At 53.4% G+C, this 25,576-nt stretch overlaps 3 protein-coding genes across 7 annotated transcripts; 2 read left to right on the top strand and 1 right to left on the bottom strand.

Moving 5' to 3' along the window:
* The first annotated feature begins 3,376 nt into the window (after nucleotides 1–3,376).
* LOC144737653 (uncharacterized) lies at nucleotides 3,377–9,505 on the top strand. 4 transcript variants are annotated; one of them, XM_078620439.1, is made up of 4 exons: nucleotides 3,377–3,467; nucleotides 5,204–5,382; nucleotides 6,369–6,482; nucleotides 6,727–9,505. In XM_078620439.1, the coding sequence occupies exons 2-4, from the start codon at nucleotides 5,256–5,258 to the stop codon at nucleotides 7,959–7,961; spliced, it is 1,476 nt and encodes a 491-aa protein (XP_078476565.1). In that variant the 5' UTR covers nucleotides 3,377–3,467; nucleotides 5,204–5,255; the 3' UTR covers nucleotides 7,962–9,505. The 4 variants fall into 4 exon arrangements, with proteins under 4 accessions (XP_078476565.1, XP_078476564.1, XP_078476566.1 ...); XM_078620438.1 differs by lacking the exon at nucleotides 3,377–3,467 and adding an exon at nucleotides 3,601–3,791; XM_078620440.1 differs by lacking the exon at nucleotides 3,377–3,467 and adding an exon at nucleotides 3,798–4,084.
* Nucleotides 9,506–11,475: 1,970 nt separating this feature from the next.
* Nucleotides 11,476–15,674, top strand: LOC144737654 (uncharacterized). Its single transcript, XM_078620443.1, has 3 exons — nucleotides 11,476–11,883; nucleotides 12,249–12,512; nucleotides 12,821–15,674. Exons 2-3 carry the CDS (start codon nucleotides 12,320–12,322, stop codon nucleotides 14,341–14,343), a joined length of 1,716 nt encoding a protein of 571 aa, XP_078476569.1. The 5' UTR covers nucleotides 11,476–11,883; nucleotides 12,249–12,319; the 3' UTR covers nucleotides 14,344–15,674.
* Nucleotides 15,675–17,461: 1,787 nt separating this feature from the next.
* Nucleotides 17,462–24,248, bottom strand: LOC144737669 (uncharacterized). Of its 2 annotated transcripts, none has more exons than XM_078620481.1 (7): nucleotides 24,181–24,248; nucleotides 22,040–22,152; nucleotides 21,353–21,739; nucleotides 20,804–20,890; nucleotides 19,921–20,122; nucleotides 18,676–18,854; nucleotides 17,462–17,918 (listed from the first exon to the last, which is right to left on the bottom strand). In XM_078620481.1, exons 2-7 carry the CDS (start codon nucleotides 22,098–22,100, stop codon nucleotides 17,527–17,529), a joined length of 1,308 nt encoding a protein of 435 aa, XP_078476607.1. In that variant the 5' UTR covers nucleotides 22,101–22,152; nucleotides 24,181–24,248; the 3' UTR covers nucleotides 17,462–17,526. The 2 variants fall into 2 exon arrangements, with proteins under 2 accessions (XP_078476607.1, XP_078476606.1); XM_078620480.1 differs by lacking the exon at nucleotides 24,181–24,248 and adding an exon at nucleotides 23,234–23,760.
* Nucleotides 24,249–25,576: the final 1,328 nt, after the last annotated feature.

Raw genomic sequence — 25,576 nt, 5'->3', positions numbered from 1 at the left:
AAAGATATTGCCGCTCGACTGATTCGGAGTGAGACCTCTGCTGATAAACTGGAGCTGGTCATGAGCACACTGCCCAGGTATGGGAAACTCTCTACTCTCTCCACAACTGCCCCATCACCGATTGGGAGTTGTGGGGGCGGAGTGCCCGATGGTACAAAATACCCAGGCAGGTGCTTAGTTTTGGTGGGGCTGATGGTAAGGCCCCACCTCTTAGTGGCACACTCCAGCCTCAGCAGCAGCGTCTCCAACTCCTCTTCTGAATGAGCAGCTATTACCAAATCATCGGCATACATAACGTGGTTGACCAATAGGGAGCCATCCCTTGATCGCACCCGGGCGTCGATCAGCCTCCCATTATATCTGTACCAAATGGTAATTCCCCCGGTACAGCTATTGAAGGCTTCACGAACTACGCAGTCGAAATAGATGTTAAATAATGTGGGAGCCAGAGGACATCCCTGTCGCACCCCAAGGTGTACAGGGAAAGGCTCCGACTCCCGGCCACGTAGTTTTACCCGGGCCCGCTCACCATCATGAAGGTCCTTAATGATCGTGAGCAGAGGGTCAGGGACTCCGAAAGCACGAAGAACAACCCAGAGCCCAGTCCTACTGATGGTATCATAGGCCTTGACCAGGTCAATAAAGCAGAGATGTAGGTCTTTTTGGAATTCCCTACACCTCTGCTGTAGCAGACGGACAGAAAATATGGCATCTGTGCAGGACCGCCCTTTCCTGAAACCACATTGGGGCTCCGCAAGCCTCTCCTCAGCATGCCTAGCAAGGCGATGTTGAATAATCCTTGCCAGGACCTTACCCGGCACACTGAGGAGTGAGATGCCCCTGTAGTTGTTACAGTCTGTGCGGTCCCCCTTCTTAAAGAGGGGGACCACCAGGGCATCCTTCCAGTCCTGCGGAACCCGTCCAGTGGTCCAGACTGTTGTTATGATGTCATATAGGGCAGTCTGTGCACAAACGCCACCCTCCCTCAGCATTTCGCCTGGGAGATCATCTCTGCCCGGTGCCTTCCCTGGTCTCAGACTCCGGATCGCCCTCAGTACTTCCTCAACAGCCGGTACCTCAGCCAGCCACTCACAGGGGGTGACCTCTTCCAATATTTGAGGCACCGCAGCCTCAGCAGGGTTATCCCCACTTTGTGCCATGATGTTTTCCTGGCTGAGAGATTTTCCCTCCCCCAGGACCTCACAGAAATGCTCAGCAAATCTGCAAACCTGTTCCTGGGGGTCGGAGATTGGATCACCGTTTTTTCCTCTAATGATGGTAATAGGTGTGGCGCTGCAGGTTACTTTTTTGATGGAGTTAAATAGTGATTTGTGATCGCGGGCCACTGAGGCAGACTCCATCTCCTCAGCAACCCGCGACCACCACCCATCCTTACAGCGCCTTACGGCTCTCCGAACCTCCGAGCGAAGGCTGCGGTAAACCTCCTCATTCTCTGACGTGGGATGCTGTAGGCGATGAGAGTGGGCCTGTCGCTTTTTCTCAATTAACCTGAACACCTCCTCCGTCAGCCAGGGTTCCCGGGGAGGTCTGGACCGCGTACCCAAAGCAGCCATTGCAGCTGCATGAGTCACAGTCTTAAACCTCGCCCATTTACCCTCGACATCAGGTGGAGTGGGGGACGATGCCAACCCCAGCTGCAAGCGATGATGAAATTCTCGCTTGCAACTTTCATCAGCTAACTTAGACCAGGCCACTTTTGGTTGGAATGGGATCCTGGGTGTACACCCACCACCGGAGTGGAAGAATGGCAGGCGCATCTTACAGATGACTAGTCGATGGTCAGAGGGCAGATCAGCTCCACGGTAGGTCCTGGTGTCAAGGACATGGGCTCGCATCCGCTGGTCCGTCACTACGTAGTCCAGCAGATGTTCTTGCTTGGACCCGGCATGCATCCATGATGTTGTGTGGATGCGCCGATGCCGGAAGAGCGTGTTGGTAATTACAAGCCCATGGGCTGCACAGAAATCTAGCAGCCTCCTACCGTTGTTATTGAGCTGATCTGGCCCATGCCTTCCAATCACTCCAGACCAGGTGCCAGCATCATGACCAACTCGGGCATTGAAGTCACCCAACAAGATGACTCTGTCCCGAGTGGCCACTTTAGCCAGCACCTGTGACAGTAGGTCATAGAAAGCGTCTGACTCATCGGCTTTGCCTGCATCCCTCCACGGATGTTCGTCTTCGGTGGGGGCGTAAGTAACCACGACCACCACTCCTCGCCTCTGGTTGATGGGAAGGCGAGCCCAAAGTATCCTGGGGCTTACAGCTTCCCACACCTCACCGCCACGCTCCCACGCCCCCTTCATTCTTTTGTTCAGAAGAAGAGCCACACCCTGTTGTTTGGCAGTCTCCTGCCCCGAGTAGAGGACTGTCCACCCCTCATGGTGGCAGGAGCCAGAACCGGTCCACCGGACCTCCTGAATGCCACAGAGATCCAGGCGGTACCGGTCCAGCTCCCGACAGAGGAGTGGCAGCCTCTCCTCCGCAGTGAGCGTTCGAACATTCCACGTGGCCATCCGCAATGGTTTTTCGTTGTTACTGGAGGAGCCCCGAGGGTTAAAATTCAATCTCCTGGCTCCGCCAAATGGGGTTTGGCCAGGAGACGTCATAAAAGCCTGACCCCCCGGGGCCTCCGGCACAAGCTTATTAATTACAGGTTTATGTTTAAATCGTAGTTTAGTGGTGGTTAATTGAAGGTGGAGGGGTTACCAGCCCCTCGCACCCGTCCAGAGCCCCCGTTTAGCCACTGTGGTGGTCACAGACGCCATGAGGGGAGAGGCCAATGGGCATTGGCCCTCCCCCCACAGCACTGCCCACGACAGTGTTGCCCGTCCGGCACCGCGAGGAGGTAGGAGGTTGTTTTGCCGGACTACACACCTACACACACACACACCTACACACACCTACACACACACCTTACACACGACCTCCTGTACATCACGTGAGGCAGTGAACATCTCCCGGATCACACCGCGGGAGAGAGGCGGAGCGCGAAACGTCGAACGCGGAGCGTTGCTGAGTGGGTGGGTGGGGGTCTACAACTGGCAAGTGAATGCACAGCCAAGACGGAGCACTCCAAACGCCGCCACCACCACCACCACGACTCCACTTTGACGTGGGGGGGGGAGCGGGAGACGTTTCGGGCAACGACCCTTCGTCATGGCCGGCTCAGACCCCTCACCTCCTGAACCCCCTCCCCCATTTCTGTAACCACGCCCCTCCTATCAGATGCCCCGCCCCTTCTATAAGTGGCACCGCCCACTCCAAGGCCCTCGACCACTCACATCCTTAGATAAGGAGGCCATTTATCTCTAGCCCCGCCCTCAATTTTGTGGTACCGCCCCTCCCCACCCGTGACTCCGCCCCCTCTTCCTCCAACCGGCTTGGAGCGGTGAGAGCTGCACCACCACGGCCACTGCCGCTCAGCAAGTGAAGCGTCTCCTGCGGTATCTCGCCTCTCTGCTGCTGCTCCCCCCCACACACTCACCCCCCACTCACCCCCCCCACACACTCACCGCCCACACCCCCCCCCCACACTCACCCCCCCACACTCACCCCTCCCACACTCACCCCCCCCCCACACTCACTCACCCACCCACACTCACCCCCCCCACACTCACCGCCCACACTCACCCCCCCACAGTCATCCCTCCCACACTCACCCACCCCACACTCACCCCCCACACTCATCCCCCCACCACCACCGCCCCCCCCACCACAACCGCTCGGTGTGGGGGCAGAACGAGGAGCCTCCTCCACCTCCTCCTCGGGTGCGAGCCGCGTTCTCCTCTTCCTCCTATTCCTGCTTCTCATCGTTAGCCTCCTGCTCCTCCTATTCCTCTTCATCCTCTTCTCCCACCTATTCCTGTTGCTCCTATTCTTCCTGTCCCCCCTGCTATTCATAATCCTGTCCCTTCTATTCCTGCATCTCCTATTCATCTGCTCCCATGCCTCCCTCCTATTCCTGCAGCCAAATGACTCTCTCTCTCTCTGTGTGTGCAATGACCTTGTAGGAACTGCCTCGACTTACAAACGAGTTGTGTTGTCTGTGGTCTGTCTGGTCGTAAGTACAAACGGGTTGTACTGCGCGTGCACTAAACACGGGAAATGGCTCTAAAAGTTGGGAAATGTTCTGCAGATGTAGATGCCACTGGTTCTTCATGTTCTGTAGATGTAGATGCCACTGGTTCTTCACGTTCTGTAGATGTAGATGCCACTGGTTCTTCACGTTCTGTAGATGTAGATGCCACTGGTTCTTCACGTTCTGTAGATGTAGATGCCACTGGTTCTTCACGTTTTATATATATAGATGCCACTGGTTCTCCATGTTCTGTAGATGTAGATGCCACTGGTTCTTAATGTTCTGTAGATGTAGATGCCACTGGTTCTTCACGTTTTGTAGATGTAGATGCCACTGCTTATTCGTGTTCTGCAGGTGTAGATGTCACTGGTTCTTCATGTTCTGCAAATGTAGATGCCACTGGTTCTTCACATTCTGCAGACGTAGATGCCACTGGTTCTTCACATTCTGCAGATGTAGATACTACTGGTTCTTCAGGTTCTGTAGATGTAGATGCCACTGGTTCTTCATGTTCTGTAGATGTAGATATCACTGGTTCTTCATGTCCTGCAGATGTAGATGCCACTGGTTCTTCACGCTCTACAGATGTAGATGCCACTGGTTCTTCATGTTCTGTAGATGCCACTGGTTCTTCATGTTCTGTAGATGTAGATGCCACTGGTTCTTCATGTTCTGTAGATGTAGATACCACTGGTTCTTCATGTCCTGCATATGTAGATGCCACTGGTTCTTCACGTTCTACAGATGTAGATGCCACTGGTTCTTCATGTTCTGTAGATGCCACTGGTTCTTCGTGTTCTGTAGATGTAGATGCCACTAGTTCTTCATGTTCTGTAGATGTAGATACCACTGGTTCTTCATGTTCTGCAGATGTAGATGCCACTGGTTCTTCACGTTCTACAGATGTAGATGCCACTGGTTCTTCACGTTCTGTAGATGTATTTACCATTGGTTCTTCACGTTCTGCAGATGTAGATCCCACTGGTTCTTCACGTTCTGCAGATGTAGATCCCACTGCTTCTTCACGTTCTGCAGATGTAGATCCCACTGGTTCTTCACGTTCTGCAGATGTATATGCCACTGCTTCTTCGTGTTCTGCAGATGTAGATGCCACTGGTTCTTCACGTTCTGCATCACGGTCAGTGACGAGGGCATGTCCGAGGCTCCGTCGTCCGAGGAGGGGCAGTCGCCCGTCGGGCGAGACGTTGGAGGGGACCCTGGCCGTGAGACGCCGTCCCTTGGAGGAAATGCTCAGCGCGGGGATGTTCATGCCGCCGCCGGTGAGCGATTTCTTCCCCGCACTTTTCCCTTCAGGCTGCAAAGTTGCGGGGCGAGCAGGCGGCATTAGCATTGAGTGAGTTTAACGCGTAGTAGTAGTCGTAGTGGTAGTTGTGGGCTTTTGCGACCAATATCCATAATAATGGTTTGGGCGTTTTGTTGTTTAGGTTAGATCGCGTGGATATAAACGTTATGTCCTTAACACTATGAGATCTCTTTTACCAGTGGCAAAATATAATGGTAGGTTTTTACCCTTTTAACTGGTACAAATGCCTTGAATAAAGGTGTCAGTTTTGTACCAGTTAAAAGGGTAAAAACCTACCGTTATGTCCTTAAACCCGCCACCACTGCCAACATCACCACCACCACCCGACATGGCCAATCAGTGAGGGGGGGGGGGGTTGTGTCACCGAAACAACACGTGGCCGATTAGTTATTGAGTTCAGCACTAAACCAGGTGTGTTGTTACCTGTTTGGAGAGTTAAACCCGCGGCAACATTTACGCATTCGAGTAGCTGGTGACGTTTCGTTGCTGATTACAACAACAGCCAGCAGCTTCCATCAGTCGATTAGCCATCAATTGTGAAGAAGTCTTCCGGCCTTAGAGGGGGAGTAAAAGTGGTGTCCAGTAGTGTTCACGGATGTCCAGTAGTGTTCATGGATGTCCAGTAGTGTTCACGGATGTCCAGTCGTGTTCACGGATGTCCAATAGTGTTCACGGATGTTCAGCAGTGTCACAGATATCCTTGTGCTACGGCAGATCTCTCGCCTACTTCAGCAGTTTTTTCTTGCTGTGGTTGTCCCACCTGATGAGGATTGCTTGTGTTGCGATCGAAACGTCGTGATCTATTATTTTTCTACCTACGTGATTTTACCGAAAGAACTATAGAGTATGGATTCCTGCAGTCACGAAAGCTTCAAATCAAGATTAGTATCCAGTAGTGTTCACAGATGTCCAGTAGTTCTGCTGTGCTCTCACTTTGGGCAGATGAGATGGCAGCCTCTTTGCCGGTGGAGCCACGTGACGGGAAAGCGGGTCAAGAAAAGCCGAGGAATGAGACGTGGCCACGGGTGAAAGTTAAGAGTGAAGACACTGATGATAGTAAGTGGCTTTGTCTCCTGGTAAGATTATGGTGATGAGACTCGACTGTCCCCCATCTACTTCATGATTTTAAATCCTTTGTCGGTTGTAATACTCTAAATACTACTAATTAAAAAATCATCTGAACATTAGCTTGCTTGTCCATTTTTTAGCATTCCCGCTTTGCTGCATATGCATCACGAGCTGACGTTGTCCCGTGTATGACTTCGCACTGAGGCTCAACTCTTAACGTTTCGCCTCCTAGGTCAAGAAGAATCCGACATTCGTTTGAAAGAAGAAGACTCCGAAGGAGAGGACCTTAGCAGTGAGGATGAGGATCTTCAATCCGATGAGCGAGACCTTCATTCCGACGAGGGGGATGATGACGACCACGATGAGGAGGAAGCCTTTGAGGCCAGCAGTTCCAAAGGGAGGCTTCGGAGAGGGCCACGGAGCTCACGGAGAGACGGGGTGATTTCGTCGGACGTGGCCGAGATTGAGGTGGTCCTGGAGGACAGCCGGAGTCGGAAGTGTTCGACGATCGACCAGAAGGCCCACGATGAGAAGAAGTCCCACCGGTGCACCCTGTGCGGCAAGGGATTCTCCTGCCTGTCGCGCCTCAAGAGCCACACGATGACGCACACCGGAGAGCGGCCCCTTGAGTGCTCCGTGTGCGGGAAGGGTTTCCGAAAGTCGTCGGCCCTCAAGAGCCACGCGATGATCCACACGGGGGAGAAGCCGTATCGGTGCTCGCTGTGCGAAAAGGGATTCATCCAGTCGTTTGCCCTCAAGAGGCACATGATGAAGCACACGGACGAGAAGCCGTACATGTGCTCGGTGTGCGGGAAGACCTTCACGGACTCGTCGACCCTCAAGAGCCATCTTCTGATCCACACGGGCGAGAAGCCGCACGAGTGCGCGACGTGCGGGAAGACATTCGCGCACCTCTCCAACCTCAGGAGCCACACTAAGATCCACACGGGTGAGAAGCCCCACCGGTGCCCCGCGTGCGGCAAGGGCTTCATCGAGTCGAAGTCACTTAAGAATCATATGATGAGCCACACGGGAGAGAAGCCGCACAAGTGCTCCGTGTGCGGGAAGGACTTCAAGCAGATATCCACGCTCAACGTCCACATGAAGACCCACACGGGCGAGAAGCCGCACAAGTGCGACCTGTGCGCGAAGACCTTCACGCATTTTTCGACCCTCAAGAGTCACCTGATGACCCACTCGGACAGGAAGTCACACAGGTGCGCCCTGTGCGAGAAGGAGTTCGTACACCTTTCGGCGCTGAAGATCCACATGATGACCCACACGGGCGAGAAGCCGCACCAGTGCCCGATCTGCGAGAAGGGCTTCGTGAGCCCGTCGGCCCGCGACAAGCACACGAAGACGCACAACGTGCAGAAGCCGTACAAGTGCTTTGTGTGCGGGAGGAACTTTGCGGACCTTTCGAACCTGAACTTTCACATCAAGTGTCTTAATCACTACGAGTCTTGAAGCCGAGCGCGTGCCGTTTAAGGTTCAGAGGCGTCGCTTTAAACTCCTTGGCTTGACGGCCACTGGAGGCTTGGCTGCTATCGCCCGTTGCTGACATTGGGAAGCTGCAGATTTAATCGTGTTCCCATGCACATTCTTACCACCTATTCATCCCACTACGGTGTTTATTTATCAAGTATACCTTTGAGTCATCTGGGAAACCTGCTCGCATCAATGGAATCCCATCATATAGGTTTTTGGGTTGGAGCGTGTAAATATAAATGTGTCATTAAACCCGCCACCACCCGCCACAGCCAATTAGGTAAAGGGGTTAACCCCCCCCCCCCTGGTGGGTTTAACGACACATTTACGCGATCTAAACCCAAAAACCTCGATCATGGATAACATTGATCGCGAAAGCCTCCTGCTGCTACGTGTTAAATGGAACCCCAGTTCCACTTTCAAGAGGCCGAATTCCACCACGCAGGTCTGCTCCCTCACTTAACAGCGGTAGATGCTTTCCAATTTTTTTTTCCAACATGGCGCGCCAAAACGAAATCGCGGTGGTGTGGAGCGGGCGGGCACACGGTAGCCCAACCCAGAACGCACCACGGACAATGCGCAGCACGAATGGCAAAGAGTCAGGAACTTTTAGATCAGCAAGGAAGTAGGAACCGGCAACTGCATTGCGGTTGAATTGTTACGTACGCTTGTGTGTGTGTACGTTGAACTTCTTTCGCACACCACCGTATGTAGCGAACCGGAGGTGCGGCGGTGGGGGTATTTTCTGCTTGAACCGAGTGCGGGTGAAAGGGAAGCGGTACAGCGAACCCTCGCCCACCACGGCGGGGGTGCTACGTTTTATTGAAAATCTGAACCGCGATCGGCAAATCCACGATCATCCGAAAACTTGGAAGGCCGTTACATTGGGGGGGGGATACACTGCGGTTTGGTTCGGCGTTCAGCGTAGTACGGACACCCACGGACCCACCTTTGTTGTTATGTTGCTACCCTGCGTCGACCCAACACACCAAACGGGAAGTATTTTGTTAAGTAACAAAAATTCAAAATTGTTTGTTAAATGTAGAGAATTAAAGAAGTAAGTACTGGTGGTTCAGGACCGGCATGCGGCATTTACTGCAGCACTAAACTATTCATGCAGTGCTCACCAAGCGATGAAAACAATTTTAAATTAGTTTAGTTGCTTTGTATGTATGTTGAACTTCTTTCGCTTCGTGCGTAGCCAACCACGCTAAGCAGAGGTAAGGGGGGGGGGACAACAACCTAAACACAACAACAAGCAGTTCTAAACAAATTAGTTCGTCAATCTAGATGATTCAAAAGTGCGTAGCTTAGCTCCAGTGGCTTCCTAACATTGGAAGGAAGAGCGTTCCAGACGGCCGCAGAAGCAGCGCATCTGAAAGCGCCACGCGATGCGTCGACTGCCGTCTTCGTTCGATGGCCGCCCAAAAGCCGCTGCCAATTCTGCTCCTGCGAGCATGACCGGAGTTTGCGTGATGGTTTTTTTGTTGCTCGCCGATCAAATAAATGCGCATTGCTCCGAATGGCGGGTTGGCGAATGCTCCCTTCTTGTCTGGATGTGCGTGCAAGCGTTGCTGACCCACGAGATGAATTGTCAGAGCGACGCGTTTCGAATGCGCAGCACTGCACCATAGACTCAACACTGCACCATAGACTCAACACTGCAGCATAGACTCAACACTGCACCATAGACTCAACACTGCCCCATAGACTCAATACTGCACCATAGACTCAACACTGCACCATAGACTCAACACTGCCCCATAGACTCAGCACTGCACCATAGACACTGTGTAGTGCCGTAGATGGGCCACACTTACCGGCAGTGGTGGACAGGGCCCATCTGCAGGTACCTCGGACCCCCAGGGGAGGGGCCACTGTGCCAGTCCAAGAGGGGGGGGGGGCTGCTGGGGGCTCAGGATCCTAGGCAGCTAAGCCATCGGCGCCAGGGCCTCAGGTTCCCAGACAGCTGAGCCCCTTGGCGCCACCAACGGGGGGCTGCAGGGGATCTGCGATCCCACGCAACCCCATCCCTCGATGGGCAATGGGGATAAAAGGGCCGCTCCCCAGCCGATCGGGACCAGTCGCCACTGAAGACCCAAGACCAGCCAGCTTAGGACCCTGGACCCCCTCGCCCCGCTTGTACTTGTAAAGGCCGGGACGCTGTGCGGGCCAGTGGTGGGACTCTGGGACCCTTGTAAGGGCGAGGTCCGAGGAAGCCAGAGTCTAGACCCGCACCTTGGCTGGGTCGGGTCAGGTAGCCTCCCCTAGGGTAATTGTAGTCGGAGGACCCGAGAGCGTAGCCAGTGTTAGGCACGCTAGAAGTAGGCTGTGTCCCTAGGCTGTAACAGTGTATAAGGACTGTTGGAAAGGTGTATTGTAATAAAGAAGTTGCATTTACAAAGTGTCTCCGGAACCCATTACAACTGCACCACAGACTCAGCACTGCCCATAGATTCAGCACTGCACCATAGACTCGGCACTGCACCATAGGCTCAGCACTGCACCATAGACTCAACACTGCCTCATAGACTCAACACTGCACTATAGACTCAACACTGCCCATAGACTCAACACTGCCCATAGGCTCAGCACTGCACCATAGGCTCAGCACTGCACCATAGATTAAAAACTGCCTCCGTATATGAAGCAGTCCACCCTCCTCAACCTCCTTTTCTCTCAAGTCCCCTAAGATGCCCTGGGGTAATCTTTGAATTGTAGCTACTTAGAAAAAGTATATATAGGGGACTCCTCTACATTCGACTTACGGACTCTCTGACATATGAACAAACCAGGTCCCGTTTGTCCAGCTGCAGCCTGTTGGGATTGAGAGTCGTAAGTTCATCCGCCTCGCAATAGATGGCGGTGGTGGCATCTACATCTACAGAACGTGAAGAACCAGTGGCATCTGCAGAAGGTGAAGAACCAGTGGCATCTACATCTACAGAACGTGAAGAACCAGTGGCATTTTTATCTACACAACGTGAAGAACCAGTGGCATCTACATCTGCATAACGTGAAGAACCAGTGGCATCTACATCTGCAGAACGTGAAGAAGCAGTGGCATCTACATCTGCAGAACGTGAAGAACCAGTGGCATCTACATCTGCATAACGTGAAGAACCAGTGGTATCTACATCTACAGAACGTGAAGAACCAGTAGCAAGTACTATATAATGTAGTGTAGTTTTATAATACAGTGTAGTATATAGTAATGTAGTAGTGTATAATTTAGTATAGTAGTGTTTCATGTATAGTAGTACCGTACATGCCGTTCAATACATTTGCAGTTGACAGGAATAAAGTTGGGACTTACGAACAGACAGAGCCTCCTGCAAACCCAACTCGTTTGTATATAATGTAGTATAGTAGTGTATAATGTAGTGTAGTAGTATATGATGTGGTGTAGTATATAATGTAGTGTAGTATATAATGTAGTATAGTATAATCGACAGGAGTGAAGTTGGGACTTACGAACACATCGACTTACAGACAGACCTCCTGCAAACCAAACTTGTTTGTAAGTAGGGGCATTCGCTGCGTGCCATCTGGAGTCTACTTGGAGTGCTTCGTCTTGGCCGTGCATCTACCGCCTCTCACGCCCTCGACTCCACCCCATCCGCCATACGCGGGGGCTATGGCTGAGTGGCTACGTCTGACTCACTGTCTCTGTCTGTCTCACTTTGACTCCCATCTCGAGATTCGCGCTGCTCCTCACCGTCCCAGTTGGCCATTGTGGACCCACCCACACGCCCGGCCGCCTTTGTCTCTCCAGTGGCGATGTTTACGCACCGCACCAGGTACTCATTTACGGCTGAGTCGACCTAGGGGAGGCGACAGGACCGGTTCAAATTATCGTCATCGGTGTTGGCCGTGAGCGGGAATCGAACTGGGGCGCCAGGTTCGTAGCGCTGACCACTACACTCAGCCACTCAATCACTCACCCACCTACCCACCCACTCAGCCACTCACACATTCAGCCACCCACTCAGCCACTCACCCACCCACTTAGCTACTCACACACTTAGACACCCACTCACTCACCCACCCACCCACTCACCCACCTAGCCACTCAGCCACTCATCCACCCACTCACTCAGCTACTCACACACCCACCCACTCACACACTTAGACACCCACTCACCCACCGACTCACTCACCCACCCACTCAGCTGCACACTCACTTAGCTACTCACACACCCATGGAGAGCGGCAGCAGCGTCAGCGTCTTGAGTCTCTCACCGCGCTGGGTTCCTCTTGGGACAGGAGACGTGGAGGTGGAGGTGTAGCAGGAGGAGGAGGTTGTGGAGTCCCCTTCTCTGCGCGTGGAGCCACTCATGAAGCGAGAGGAGGAGGAGGTGAAGGAGATGGAGCAGGAGGTGAAGGAGGAGTTGGAGGTGAAGGAGGAGGTGGAGGTGAAGGAGGAGGAGATGGGCGCTGAGACGTGGCCACCCGTCAAGGTGGAGAGAGCTGACTCTGATGGCGGTGGTGATGATAGTGGTGGTGGTGACAGTGGTGGTGACGGTGGTGGTGAGTGATCTACTCTGACCTGGCGAAGGTTTGCGACCGTAAAAATTGTCCGCATTGAAAGATCCCCATCCACACCACTACTACCAATACTACCATCACCACTACTAATACCACTACTACCACTGCTATCACCACTACTATGACCACTAGTACTACCGCCACTACTACCACCAATACCACTACTACTACTGCCACTACCACTACTCCTACTGCTACTACTGCCACTACTACTACCACCACTACTACCGCCACTACTACTACGAGTGCGTTAAACCGAGGACCCGCTGTGCTGTCGTTTTACCGCTAAGGTCATGGATGCGACGAGCGAGTTCAAGAAGCCCTGCGGACTGCGGGAGATGAGCTTAACAAGGCAGGGGATGAGCTATTTGATGAGGAGGTCGATCTTCATTCCGACGGAGAGGATATTCGCATCAAGGAGGAGCCATCGCAGGAGGAGAGGGAGGAGGGGGAGGAGGAGGACCTACAGGATGCCGCTTCCAGCGACAGGCCGGGAGAGAAAGCGATCTCGTGCAGAGGCCCTCCGACTTCACGGCAAGTGGCGGAGATCGAGGTGGTCCTGGAGGGTGAAAGGGGTCACGGCAAGCTGAGGAATCGCCGGAAAACCCACGGCAAGGAGGGGAATAATAAGAAGTCACACAGGTGCTCCCTGTGCGGAGAGACTTTCGCCGAATTGTCGGACCTCAGGGGGCACGCGAAAGTCCACGCGGACGACAAGCCGCTGCGCTGCGCCGTTTGCGGAAAGGGGTTCGTGGTGGCGAAGTCTCTCCGGTACCACATGATGGGCCACACCGGGGAGAAGCCGCACCGGTGCCCCGTGTGCGGCAAGGCCTTCGCGCAGCGCTCCGCCTTCAACGCCCACGCAAGGGCTCACGCGGGCGAGAAGACTCACCGGTGCGACGTGTGCGGTAGGGCCTTCCTGCACCCGTCGTCCCTCAAGGCCCACGCGAAGGCGACGCACGCCGGGCAGGGGCCCGTCGTATGCCCCGCGTGCGGCAAGACCTTCCGGAAGGCGTCGACCCTCGCCAGCCACGCGGTGGTGCACGGCGGCGAGAAGCCGTTCAGGTGCCCGCAGTGCGCGAGGGGCTTCGTCCTTTCCTTCTCCCTCAAGAGGCACATGGCGAGCCACGGCGACGGCGGCGGCGGCGGGGCTCGCGCCTGCCCACCGTGCGGCCGGACCTTCGCCGACCCGTCGTCGCTGAGGGCCCATGTCAGGGTCCACGCTGGCGAGAGGACGCACCGGTGCTCGCTGTGCGGCGAGGCCTTCGCGCAGCTCTCGGACCTCAGGGTCCACGCCAAGGTCCACGCGGACGAGAAGCCCCTCCGTTGCCCCGTGTGCGGGAGGGGATTCGTCGTCGCCAAGTCCCTCCGGTACCACATGATGAGCCACACGGGGTGCAAGCCGTTCACGTGCGCCGCGTGCGGCAAGGACTTTGCGCAGTTGTCGGCGTTCAACGCTCACACGAGGACCCACGCGGGAGATTCGCACAGGTGCGACGCGTGCGGGAAGGACTTCGCCCATCTGTCGGCGCTCAAGATTCACAAGATGACGCACGCGGGCAGGAGTCCGTATAAGTGCCCGACGTGCGCCAAGGATTTCGTCAACCCATCGGCTCGCGACAAGCACGCGAGGACGCACAGCGCGGAGAAGCCGCACAAGTGCTTCGTGTGCGGGAGGAGCTTTGCGGAGCTTTCGAACCTCGACTTTCACGTCAAGTGTCTGAACCACTACGGGCCTTGGGCCCAGAGCGTGGGCCGTTTAAAACCCGGGGCTTCGCTCGAACCAAAAACCGAGAGCCCCGAGGTAGATTGAGGCTCCGGAGATCCGAGGGGCGGAGGGACAAGGAAGGGGATGTCTGGGCGCAGACGACAACGACGAAGATTCGGAAAGAAGAGCTCCCGACGCCGCGCGAGGGCTTTGAGTTTATTTGAGACGTCCTGAACCTTGACTTTCCACTAGCGATGAGACAATGGGAATAGGCTTCATTACCCCCTTTCTGGCAATAAAACAGGAGTTGTGTTCAGATGGTCAAACTCAAAATGGACACCCCTTGCAAGGCATCAGGTTTGCGTTAACCACACTCGGCACTTGTGGCAAAACTTGCAAACAAACATGGCTCCTATAATACAGGGTGCTTCAAAAAAATGTCAACACTTTTACGGGACTATCGTTTTCAGGGGCCGTCCATAAATGACGTCACGCACCTAGGGGGGTGGGGTCAGACATTTGTGACGATGTGTGACGAGGGGGGGGGGGGTTTGAGAAATGTGACGTCACGTAAAAATGCGCAACTTTAAATAAATATAGAATTGTTATAACACTCCTACAACATCAGCGTGCAGCGCCACATTAAATACGCACTACAATGACAATAGTTTAAAGCGATTTGAAGCATGGTTTTTTTTTGGGGGGGGGGGGGGGGCAGAGCTTTGTGTCGTCATATTTGAGGGGGGGGGGGGTTTGACTTTTTGTGACGCCGTGTGACGAGGCGGGGGGTGATCAAAAATCGTCCAAAATCGCGTGACGTCATTTATGGCCGGCCCCTGCTGCTATAAATGTCCACGTGATGATGATGATGATCATTTGTGATGGCCACATCGCTTCTGAACAAACAGTTCACACCCTCAGTAGGGCTTTGCTTGATATGGATGGGGTATGGTTTATTGTTATATCTGTGTGTCTAGGTGATTGTGTGTCTTTGTCTGTGTGATTGTGTGTTTACCTGCCCTCCAACAACAACGGAGGGCGGAGGAGCGACGCTCACAACAACGAGCGGAGCGCTGGGTGGCTAAAGCACAGCAAGTTGGCACAGTAGGGGGCACAGGTGGTGCAATCAGCCAGTCATCTCAGTCAGTAGACCCGTGGCACCTGCTGGGTCTGCCCCGTGACCTGCCAGCGGGCGTTCGACACTTCACGTGGCCTCAAGGTGCACATGGTCTGGCACAAGCGTCGTGGTGACGTCACCACCACTTAGTGACGAATGGCGGTTGTTGTCTGTCTGTCTAGGTGATTGTGTGTTTACCTGTCTTGTACTTTGCACTCATATCGTGTTTGTGAGTTCTGTGGGTTGTTGTTCCTGTAACGTTCTGACGGCCCCGTGTGGCCTCTACTGGACATCTGAAATTAAAGAGCTTTATAGCTCATCGGGATTCCTCGTGAAGTATCTTCTGAATGGAATCGGCACGGTTATCTGAGACGTTGCACCAACCTACGGTCCACCACATTGTCCAAGTGCATGAAAGTGTTTCGAGAAAGACTCGCAAGGCGACATTTTAACACGTCGGAGGCTTTCACGACCAATATCCACAATACAGGTTTTTTAGGGTTAGGGGCCGTCCATAAATGACGTCACGCACCTAGGGGAGTGGGGGTCAGACATTTGTGACTATGTGTGACGAGAGGGGGGGGGTTGAGACATGTGACGTCACATCAAAATGCGCAACTTTAAATAAATATAGACAATACGTTTTACTTAATTAAATAGACTTTTTAATAAATGTTTTCTCCTACATCAGAGTGCAGCGCCACATTAAATACACACTACAATGACAATAGTTTAAAGCGATTTGAAGCATGTTTTATTTTCAAAATGGAAATATGGTTTGGGGGGGGGGGGGGCAGAGCTTTGTGATGTCATATTTGAGGGGGGGTCTGACTTTTTGTGACGCCGTGTGACGGGGGGGGGGGGGGGTGAAAAGTCGTCCAAATCGCGTGGAATAATTCTTTGCCAGGACCTTTCCCGGCACACTGAGGAGTGAGATGCCCCTGTAGTTGTTACAGTATGTGCGGTCCAGGGCATCCTTCCAATCCTGCGAAACCTGTCCAGTGGTCCAGACTTATAATGATGTCATATAAAGCAGTCTTTGTACAAACGCCACCCTCCATCAGCATTTCGCTTGAGATATCATCTCTGCCCGGTGCCTTTCCTGGTCTCAGACTCTGGATCGCCTTCAGTACTTCCTCAACAGATGGCACCTCAGCCAGCCACTCACAGGGGGTGACTTCCTCTTCCAATATTTGAGGCACTGCAGCCTCAGCAGGGTCTTCCAGACTTTGCCCCATGATCTATTCCAGACTGAGCAATTTTCCCTCCCCCAGGACTTCACAGAAATGCTCAGCAAATCTGCAAACCTGTTCCTGGGGGTTGGAGATTGGATCACTGGTCTTTCCCCTAATGATGGTGATAGGGGTGGCGCAACTTTTTTGAAGAAATTAAAGAGTGATTTGTGATCGCGGGCCATTGAGGCAGATTCCATCTCCTCAGTAACCCGCGACCACCACCCATCCTTGCAGCGCCTCACGGCTCTCCGAACCTCCGAGCGAAGGCTGCGGTAAACCTCATTTTCTGACGTGGGATGCTGGGACTTCACACTTGGTAACATAAACATTATTTAGTTTTAGGCTATAGCCTAATCACAGAGACCCATAGAGTCATTACACAGATACCCATAGACTCATTTATACAGAGACCCATAGACTCATCACACAGATACCCATAGACTCATCACACAGAGACCCATAGACTCACCACACAGAGACCCATAGACTCACCACACAGAGACCCATAGACTCAGTACACAGAGACCTATAGCCTCATCACACAGAGACCCATAGACTCATTATGCAGACCCATAGACTCATTTACATAGAGACCCATAGACTCAACACACAGAGGCCCATAGACTCAGCACACAGAGACCCATAGACTCAACACACAGAGACCTATAGCCTCATCACACAGAGACCCATAGACTCATTATGCAGACCCATAGACTCATTTACATAGAGACCCATAGACTCAACACACAGAGGCCCATAGACTCAGCACACAGAGACCCATAGACTCAACACACAGAGACCCATAGACTCAGCACACAGAGACCCACAGACTCGCCACACAGACCCATAGAGTGAGGGCCTTACAAGCCGGTAACATAAATGGGTGAGTTTAATCGTTAAGTTAGAACCGCGGCAACAGACATTACATTTATTCGTTTACTTCTTCAGAGATTCCTTCAGCAGGTCGGTGAACGAGCGGAGGAGGTCGTTCCTGTCGCGGGCGACCCTCAGCGCCTCCCGCTGGATGCTCATCAACTCCCTCATCGCCTCGTCCTGCGACCTCGCAAACTCCCGGAACCACCTCGGCGGGGGTCCATCATCTACCGGCTCCCCAGCTCCTCCTCCTCCACCTCCTCTCTTCCGTTTCCTCCGACGGTCGAATGATGATGGCGACGCCGCCGCTACGTTGTTGCCGGGACGTGGAGGAAGAGGAGGCGGAGGAGGAGGAGGCGGAGGAGGAGGCGGAGGAGGAAGAAGAGGCGACGTCCCAGCGACGTTGGGCGCAGAGCTCCCGGGAGGCACGGCGGCGTCGTCGTCGTCTGAGCGAACTAAAGAACGGGAGGCGATGAGTAAATAATAATAATGATTTGAGGCTTACGTGACTGCAGGAATCCATACAGCATTGGTTCTCTCGGTAAAGTCACGTAGGTATAAAGTAAAAGAAATCACTTTACCGAAAGAACCAAAGAGTATAATAATCTTCTTGGTTCTTTCGGTAAAGTCACGTAGAAGGGAAATAATAAAATAATAAAAATAAAACAATAAAATAATTCTCACGACTTACGAACAGATCTCTGGAACCTTCCACGTTCGTAAGTAGAGGGGTTCCTATAATGTAGTGTAGCAGTATATAATAGTATATAGTATATAATGTAGTGGAGTATATTATATTGTATATAGTAGTATATACTATAGTGTAGTAGTATATAATGTAGTGTTGTAGTATGTAATGTAGTGTCGCAGTATATGATGTATGGTACAACACGTTTGGAATAAAAAAGAGTCAAGTTGGACCTCCGAACGAATCGATTTACGAACAAATCTCAGGAACCTAACTCGTTCGTAAGTGAAGGAGTCCCTGTACAGGGGTGGTTCAGATGTCATGTAAACCCCCCCCCCCCGACCCCCCCCCCACCCGCTCCCCCCCACCCCCCATGTCATTCGGGCGCCCCAGAGTCAAAAGACAATCTGTGGCGGGGAGAACAAAAAGAAAGAAAAAGAGAGAGAAAAAAAGAGGCAAAAGAATAAATCGAACGATGATAATAAAATTATAATAACAACAAATAAATAAACTAAGTCACCGACCTTTGCGTGCTTTGGGCGGTGGCGCCGAGGTCACCGCCACCGCTGCCGCTGCCGCCGCTGCCACCCCACCACCGCGGTGAGGCGCTGAACCCACGAGGTCCCGCACGAGGTCGAAGAACTCCCAGGAAGAGCGGCCGCGTGCCGTCGCCTTGCCCACATTGTCCCGGATCGTCTTGTACCTGGACCGTGGGGTGGGTCGGGGCGGGGGGAATGTTGTCCGCGCGGTGCCTCACTGACGGTGACGGTGCTGGTTCAGAGTGGCAAACGTCAACCGCGTGACGCGACGCTGTGCTCGCGATCGTGGAGAAAGAAGAGAGAGGATGGTGCAGTGTTGAGTCTAAGGTGCAGTGTTGAATATATACTGCAGTGTTGAGTCTATGGACATTGTTGAGTTTATGGTGCAGTGTTGAGTCGATGGTGCAGTGGTGAGTCTATGGTGCAGTGTTGAGTCTATGGGCAGTGGTGAGTCTATGGTGCAGTGCTGAGTCTATGGGCAGTGTTGAGTATATGGGCAGTGCTGAGTCTATGGTGCAGTGTTGAGTCTATGGGCAGTGGTGAGTCTATGGTGCAGTGCTGAGTCTATGGGCAGTGTTGAGTATATGGGCAGTGCTGAGTCTATGGTGCAGTGTTGAGTATATGGGCAGTGCTGAGTCTATGGGCAGTGTTCAGTATATGGGCAGTGTTGAGTCTATGATGCAGTGTTGAGTCTATGGGCAGTGTTGAGTCTATGGGCAGTGTTGAGTCTATGGGCAGTGCTGAGTGTATGGGCAGTGCTAAGTCTATGGGCAGTGTTGAGTCTATGGGCAGTGCTGAGTCTATGGGCAGTGTTGAGTCTATGGGCAGTGCTGAGTGTATGGGCAGTGCTAAGTCTATAGGGCAGTGTTGAGTCTATGGGCAGTGTTGAGTCTATGGGCAGTGCTGAGTATATGGGCAGTGCTGAGTCTATGGGCAGTGTTGAGTCTATGGGCAGTGCTGAGTGTATGGGCAGTGCTAAGTCTATAGGGCAGTGTTGAGTCTATGGTGCAGTGCTGAGTGTATGGGCAGTGTTGAGTATATGGGCAGTGCTGAGTCTATGGGGCAGTGTTGAGTCTATGGGGCAGTGTTGAGTATATGGGCAGTGCTGAGTCTATGGTGCAGTGTTGAGTATATGGGCAGTGCTGAGTCTATGGTGCAGTGCTGAGTCTATGGTGCAGTGTTGAGTATATGGGCAGTGACGAGCACTGCCCGGCGCCGTAATAACCGTGCCTGAACTTTAGCGCCCGCATCTTCTTATCGCACTGGTCCGGGTTGTAGGTGTAGCCGCTTGCGGCCATGACGCTGGAGATCCGTCTCCAGACGTCCACTTTCTTCACCAGGGGCGACTCGAAGTCCCCCCGGTGGCGGCGGTACGTGTCGATGAGGAGCAGGATCGCCTCGCGAGCCCACTGGATGCCCGATTGGTGCGATCCTGCAGAGAGAGAGAGAGGAAATCATTAGAATCTCTATTTAAATTATCTGGGTCTATCGGTAAAGTCATGTAGATAGGTTTAAAAATAAATGAACAAAAAATGTATAAAAGTAGATTGTTCGTATTTTTTAGTTATTTTCTTTGAACCTATCTACGTGACTTTACCAAAAGGCCCAAAGAATGTGAATTCGTGCCGTCACGAAAGCTTTAAGTCAAGATTTAAATCTCTATTTAGACAGGAGGGGTGAGGAGGATGGAGGGGAGAGGATGGAGGTGGAAGGGGGGTTAAGGAGAGGGAGGGGAGGGAGGGAGATGGAGGGAGGAGAAGGAGGAGATGGAGGGAGGAGAGGGAGGAGAGGGAGGGGAAAGGAAGAGGAGGTAGGGAGGAGGGAGGGGGGAGGAGGAGGAAGGGGGTAGGGGGGGAGTAGGGGGAGGAGTCAGCAGTAAGAGTGAGCTGTGTGAAGGTTGCTGCCGTAACGGTGTTGGTGGGCGGGGGTGGTGGTGGTGGCGGTGATTTGGTGGCGGTAGTTGTGGTGGTGGCGGTGGTGGTGTGGTGGTGGTGTGGTGGTGGTGTGATGGCGGTGGTGGCGGTGGTGGCGGTGGTGGCGGTGGTGGCGGTGATGGCGGTGGTGTGGAGGTGGTGCTGTGGACCTCGCTGTGATGTCCAACGGTGGAACTGACCGTTGGGGGCGTTGGGGATGCCGACCGTCGCCGCGTCTGGTGGCGACGCCTCCGAGGCCGCACCGGGAACCGTCGCTCGGCGTGTTCCTAAACGGCAAAACCAACAACCACCACCACCACCACAACAACAACAATCACCGACGACAACAACAACGTCACACGAACTCTGGTGGTCAGCAGCAGCGGCGGGGCGGCTTTTGGCCGGCTGTCGACCAAAAACTCTGGTCACCGCATCGTCGCCCACCAGTTTCAGATGCTTTATACACTACACTATACACTACACTATTATACACTATACTATACATTACTATACGCCACTATGCACTACTATACACTACATGATTCTAAATGTGGAGGGAAAAACTCCACACGACTACGGGAAGAGAGAGAAAGAGAGACGCAGACTCCAAATAGCCAGCAGCAGGTGTCGTCAGGGTCGGGATCGAACCCACGACCTCCTGCGTATCAGGCAAGGTAGTCAACATCGCCTAGCCAGCACGGGGCCCCCACTGAGACCGCACCCCTCCCACCTCCCCCCACCACCATTACCGTCCTCCTCCTCCAGGACCACCTCGATCTCCGCCACCTCCGCCGCCGGGCGTCGCCCACGCCGGCCCGGCGGGGGCGAACCGTCGCTGCGGCGGTCTCCGTCCATCGTCGCCGGAGCGCCACCACCACCACCGCCGCCGTGCCCACAGCTGCCGCCCCACGCCGAGGCCGTGCCCACGACCACCGCCCTCGCCCCCCCGCACCGCCGTGTCCAGCCGCTCTCCTCCTCTTTGACGAGCAGTGGGCGCCCGGCGCTGGCCGCCGCGTCGTGCTCGGGGGGTGCTGACGGCTTCCCCTCGTCGCCCTCCTCCGCCTCCTCTTCCTCTCGCTTCACGAGCAGCTCCACGGGTAGAGAAGGGGACTCCACCTCCTCCTCCTCCACGTCTCCTGTCCCCAAGCGACCCACGGTGGTGAGATGTTAACTACCTCGCCCGGTGTGCAGGAGGTCGTGACTTCGATCCCGACCCTGACAATCCCCTATCTATCGTAATAGCGTCGCGGTTGGGATCGAACCCACGACATCCTGCATAGCAGGCGATGCAGTTAACATTTCACCAAGCGAAGAGTGAGAGAAAGAGACGCGGACACCAAATATGCAGCAGCAGGCATCGTTAGGGTGGCCTGGGACGTCACCGCCACCACCACGGCCGCTAGTGCCAGGCTGGGTCCACCTAGAGGTTTACTCACCGGTAGCGGCGGCAGCGCCAGGGTGTCTCCGTGGCTCATCAATCCCTCTACGACGCGACATCTCACGGCCAGGAGGATCTCCTCCTGCGGCCTCCGTTGCTCCGTCACGTCACCTGCGGGCATGACACTCGAGATGGCACCAAACGGCGAGGCAATCGCCCGACCTCCGACACGGAGACCCACAGACTCACACGGAGATCCAAAGACTGACGCGGAGACCCACAGACTCACGCAAGAGAACTAGAGACTCACACAGAGACCGCCAGATTCACGCAAGAGATCCGGAGACTCACACGGAGACCCAAAGACTCATGCAAGAGAACTAGAGACTCACACAGAGACCCACAGATTCACGCCAGAGATCCGGAGATTGACACGAAGACTCACAGACTCACGCAAGATAACTGGAGACTCACACGGAGACCCAAAGTCTCACGCAAGAGATCCAAAGACTCACACGGAGACACGTAGACTCACACGGAGATCCAAAGACTCAGACAGAGACCCACAGACTCATACGGAGACTCACAGACTCACACGAAGACCCACAGACACACTGAGACACATAAACTCGCACGGAGACCCACAGACTCACGAAAGAGAACCAGAGACTGACACAAGTAGTGGAGGAGGTGGAGGTGGTGAGAGTGGTGGGAGTGGAGGTGGTGGAGGTGGGGGTGGAGGTGGTGGTGGAGGTGTTGGTGGAGGTAGTGGTGGAGATGGTGGAGGTGGTGGTTGAGGTGGTGGTGGAGGTGGTGGTGGAAGTGTTTGTGGAGGTGGTGTTGGTGGTGGAGGTAGTGGAGGTGGTGGTGGTAGGTGCTGGTGGTGGAGGTGGGGGTGGAGGTGGTGGAGGTGGTGACGGTGGAGGGGGTGGAGGTGGTGGGGGAGGGGGTGGAGGTGGTGGAGGAGGTGGTGGTGGAGGTGGAAGTGGTGGAAGAGGTGGTGGGGGTAGAGGAGGTGGTGGTGGAGGTGCTGGTGGAGGTGTTGGTGGTGGTAGGTGCTGGAGGTGGTGGTGGAGGTGGTGGTTGAGGTGGTGGTGGTAGGTGCTGGTGGTGGAGGTGGTGGAGGTGGTGGGGGTGGAGCAGGAGGTGGTGGTGGAGGTAGTGGTGGAGGTGGTGGTGGTTGAGGTGGTGGTGGTGGTGGAGGAGGTGGTGGTGGTGGAGGAGGTGGTGGTGGACTCGGAACGCGTGGGACCTCCGTGGAGGAGACGGAGCGAGGGAGCGTGGAGCGGTGGATGAGTGGGGGCTGGGGGTGGGAGAGACCCTGGAACGTGAATAGCAGCGGCCCCTGTGGCCCTAGAATCTGCATATCCGAGGGGGGGGGGAGCCCCGGAATCTGCACAGCAATGGCAAGATGCGGTACAAGACTGGGCACATGGCCTCTACCCAGCCTACCCCCTCCTGCACGAGTGTATAGTGTAGTATACTAGTACAGCACTAGTGTATAGTGTAGTGTCTAGTGTAGTATACTAGTACAGCACTCGTGTATAGTGTAGTGTACTAGTACAGTATTAGTGTATCGTGTAGTGTATAGTGTAGTATATTAGTACAGCACTAGTGTATAGTGTAGTATACTAGTACAGAACTAGTGTATAGTGTAGTGTATAGTGTAGTGTATAGTGTAGTGTATAGTGTAGTATATTAGTACAGCACTAGTGTATAGTGTAGTGTGTAGTATACTAGTACAGCAATAGTGTATAGTGTCGTGTATAGTGTAGTGTATAGTGTAGTATATTAGTACAGCACTAGTGTATAGTGTAGTGTATAGTGTAGTATACTAGTACAGCACTAGTGTATAGTGTAGTGTATAGTGTAGTATACTAGTACAGCACTAGTGTATAGTGTAGTATACTAGTACAGCACTAGTGTATAGTGTAGTATACTAGTACAGCACTAGTGTACAGTGTAGTGTATAGTGTAGTATACTAGTACAGCACTAGTGTATAGTGTATTGTATAGTGTAGTATACTAGTACAGCACTAGTGTATAGTGTAGTATACTAGTACAGCACTACACCGGTTGTGTTGGAGAGAAAATCCACAACATTTACAATCCGAGTACGACGTTTCGCCACCAATTACGACCGGCACCATCAGGCGGCAGCCAGTTGCCATCTAACCCAACAAAAAAACAAATCACCACCTGCATTAGGGGGTGATATAAAGCCCGACTCCGTGTGGAACTGATTAGGGGCCGTCCATAAATGGGGGGAGGGGTCAGACATTTGTGACGATGTGTGACGAGGGTGGGTGGGGTTTGAGAAATGTGACGTCACATCAAAATGCGCAACTTTAAATAAATATAGACAATACGTTCTACTTAATTAAATAGACTTTTTAATAAATGTTTTCTCCTACAACATCAGAGTGCGGCGCCACATTAAATACGCACTACAATGACAATAGTTTAAAGCGAAGTATGTTTTATTTTTTTGGGGGGGGCAGAGCTTTGTGACGTCATATTTGAGGGGGGGGGGTCTGACGTTTTGTGACGCCGTGTGACGAGGGGGGGCGGGGTCAAAAATCATCCAAAATCGCGTGACGTCATTTATTGACGGCCCCTTAGACCGCTACGCTGCCCTACAAACTCGTGCGGCTCCCGAGGTAGACTCAGCCTCAAATGAGTTACCTGGTGTAGTGTAGTAGGCATCATCACTGAGGGAGACAAAGGCGGCCGGGCGTGGTGGTGCTGGCCACCCATCGACCCCTCTGTGTGTGCCACAATGCCGGTAGCCTTCATAGGTGCTGCTCGCTAACAGCACTTGCCGCAACAGTCTTCGCGTGACGATTATCTGAACCGGTCCTGGGCCTCCCCTAGGTCGACTCCGCCTCAAATTGGTACCCGGTGCAGTCCGTAAATATTGCCACTAGGGAAGACAAAGGCGGCCGGGCGTGGTGCTGGCCACCCACCACCTCGTGTACCGTTCCTGCCTTCATAGGTGCTGCTCGCTAACAACACTTGCCCCAACAGTGTGTTAAGGCTATATGGGGGATCTTGGTCTTTGTGTCTCAGCATGACGATTATCTGAACGCCGAATGGGCCTGAGAACCTAATTTTCCTGTGCAAGAATACGGGGTAAGTCCGTATGGGTTGACACGGTATGAGAAGTTCAACACCACTTCAACGCGTACGCTTTCGCGATCAACATTATCCATAATAGAGGTTTTCGTTGGGTTACATCGCGTAAATACAAACGTGTCGTTAAACCCGCCACCGTCTGACACAGCCAACGAGTAAGAGGGTTGTTTTACGTAAACAGAGCGTGCCAATTCGTTACTAGTATAGCACTAGTGTCGTGTATAGTGTAGTGTATCGTATAGTGTATAGTGTAGTATACCAGTACAGAACTAGTGTAGTGTGTAGTGTATCGTATAGTGTAGTGTATAGTGTAGTGTACCAGTACAGCACTAAACCGGTGTGTTGGAGAGTAAACCCACAACATTTACAATCTGAGTCCCGTGACGTTTCGCCAGTAATTACAACCGGCATCATCAGGCGACAGCCAGATTTGTGTAGAAATCCTCCTCCTGTTTCGTTC

Source organism: Lampetra planeri, chromosome 72 (assembly GCF_965212315.1).
Source record: "Lampetra planeri chromosome 72, kcLamPlan1.2.h2, whole genome shotgun sequence".
NCBI lineage: Eukaryota > Metazoa > Chordata > Hyperoartia > Petromyzontiformes > Petromyzontidae > Lampetra > Lampetra planeri.
The sequence above is the reverse complement of the archived record's forward strand: the minus strand, read 5'-3'. Positions and strand labels throughout refer to the sequence as shown.

Bases quoted from the DNA above. Each gene is read 5' to 3' on its own strand.
- LOC144737669 (XM_078620481.1), bottom strand. From the start codon at position 22,100: ATGTCGCGTCGTAGAGGGATTGATGAGCCACGGAGACACCCTGGCGCT. The intron at 21,740-22,039 runs GTGAGTAAACCT...GCTTGGGGACAG, and splicing joins TGGCGCTGCCGCCGCTACCG to GAGACGTGGAGGAGGAGGAG. The intron at 20,123-20,803 runs GTCAGTTCCACC...CTCTCTCTGCAG, and splicing joins CATCCCCAACGCCCCCAACG to GATCGCACCAATCGGGCATC.
- LOC144737653 (XM_078620437.1), top strand. From the start codon at position 4,929: ATGTTCTGTAGATGTAGATACCACTGGTTCTTCATGTTCTGCAGATGT. The intron at 5,383-6,368 runs GTGAGCGATTTC...CACTTTGGGCAG, and splicing joins GGATGTTCATGCCGCCGCCG to ATGAGATGGCAGCCTCTTTG. The intron at 6,483-6,726 runs GTAAGTGGCTTT...TTCGCCTCCTAG, and splicing joins GAGTGAAGACACTGATGATA to GTCAAGAAGAATCCGACATT.
- LOC144737654 (XM_078620443.1), top strand. From the start codon at position 12,320: ATGAAGCGAGAGGAGGAGGAGGTGAAGGAGATGGAGCAGGAGGTGAAG. The intron at 12,513-12,820 runs GTGAGTGATCTA...TTTACCGCTAAG, and splicing joins CAGTGGTGGTGACGGTGGTG to GTCATGGATGCGACGAGCGA.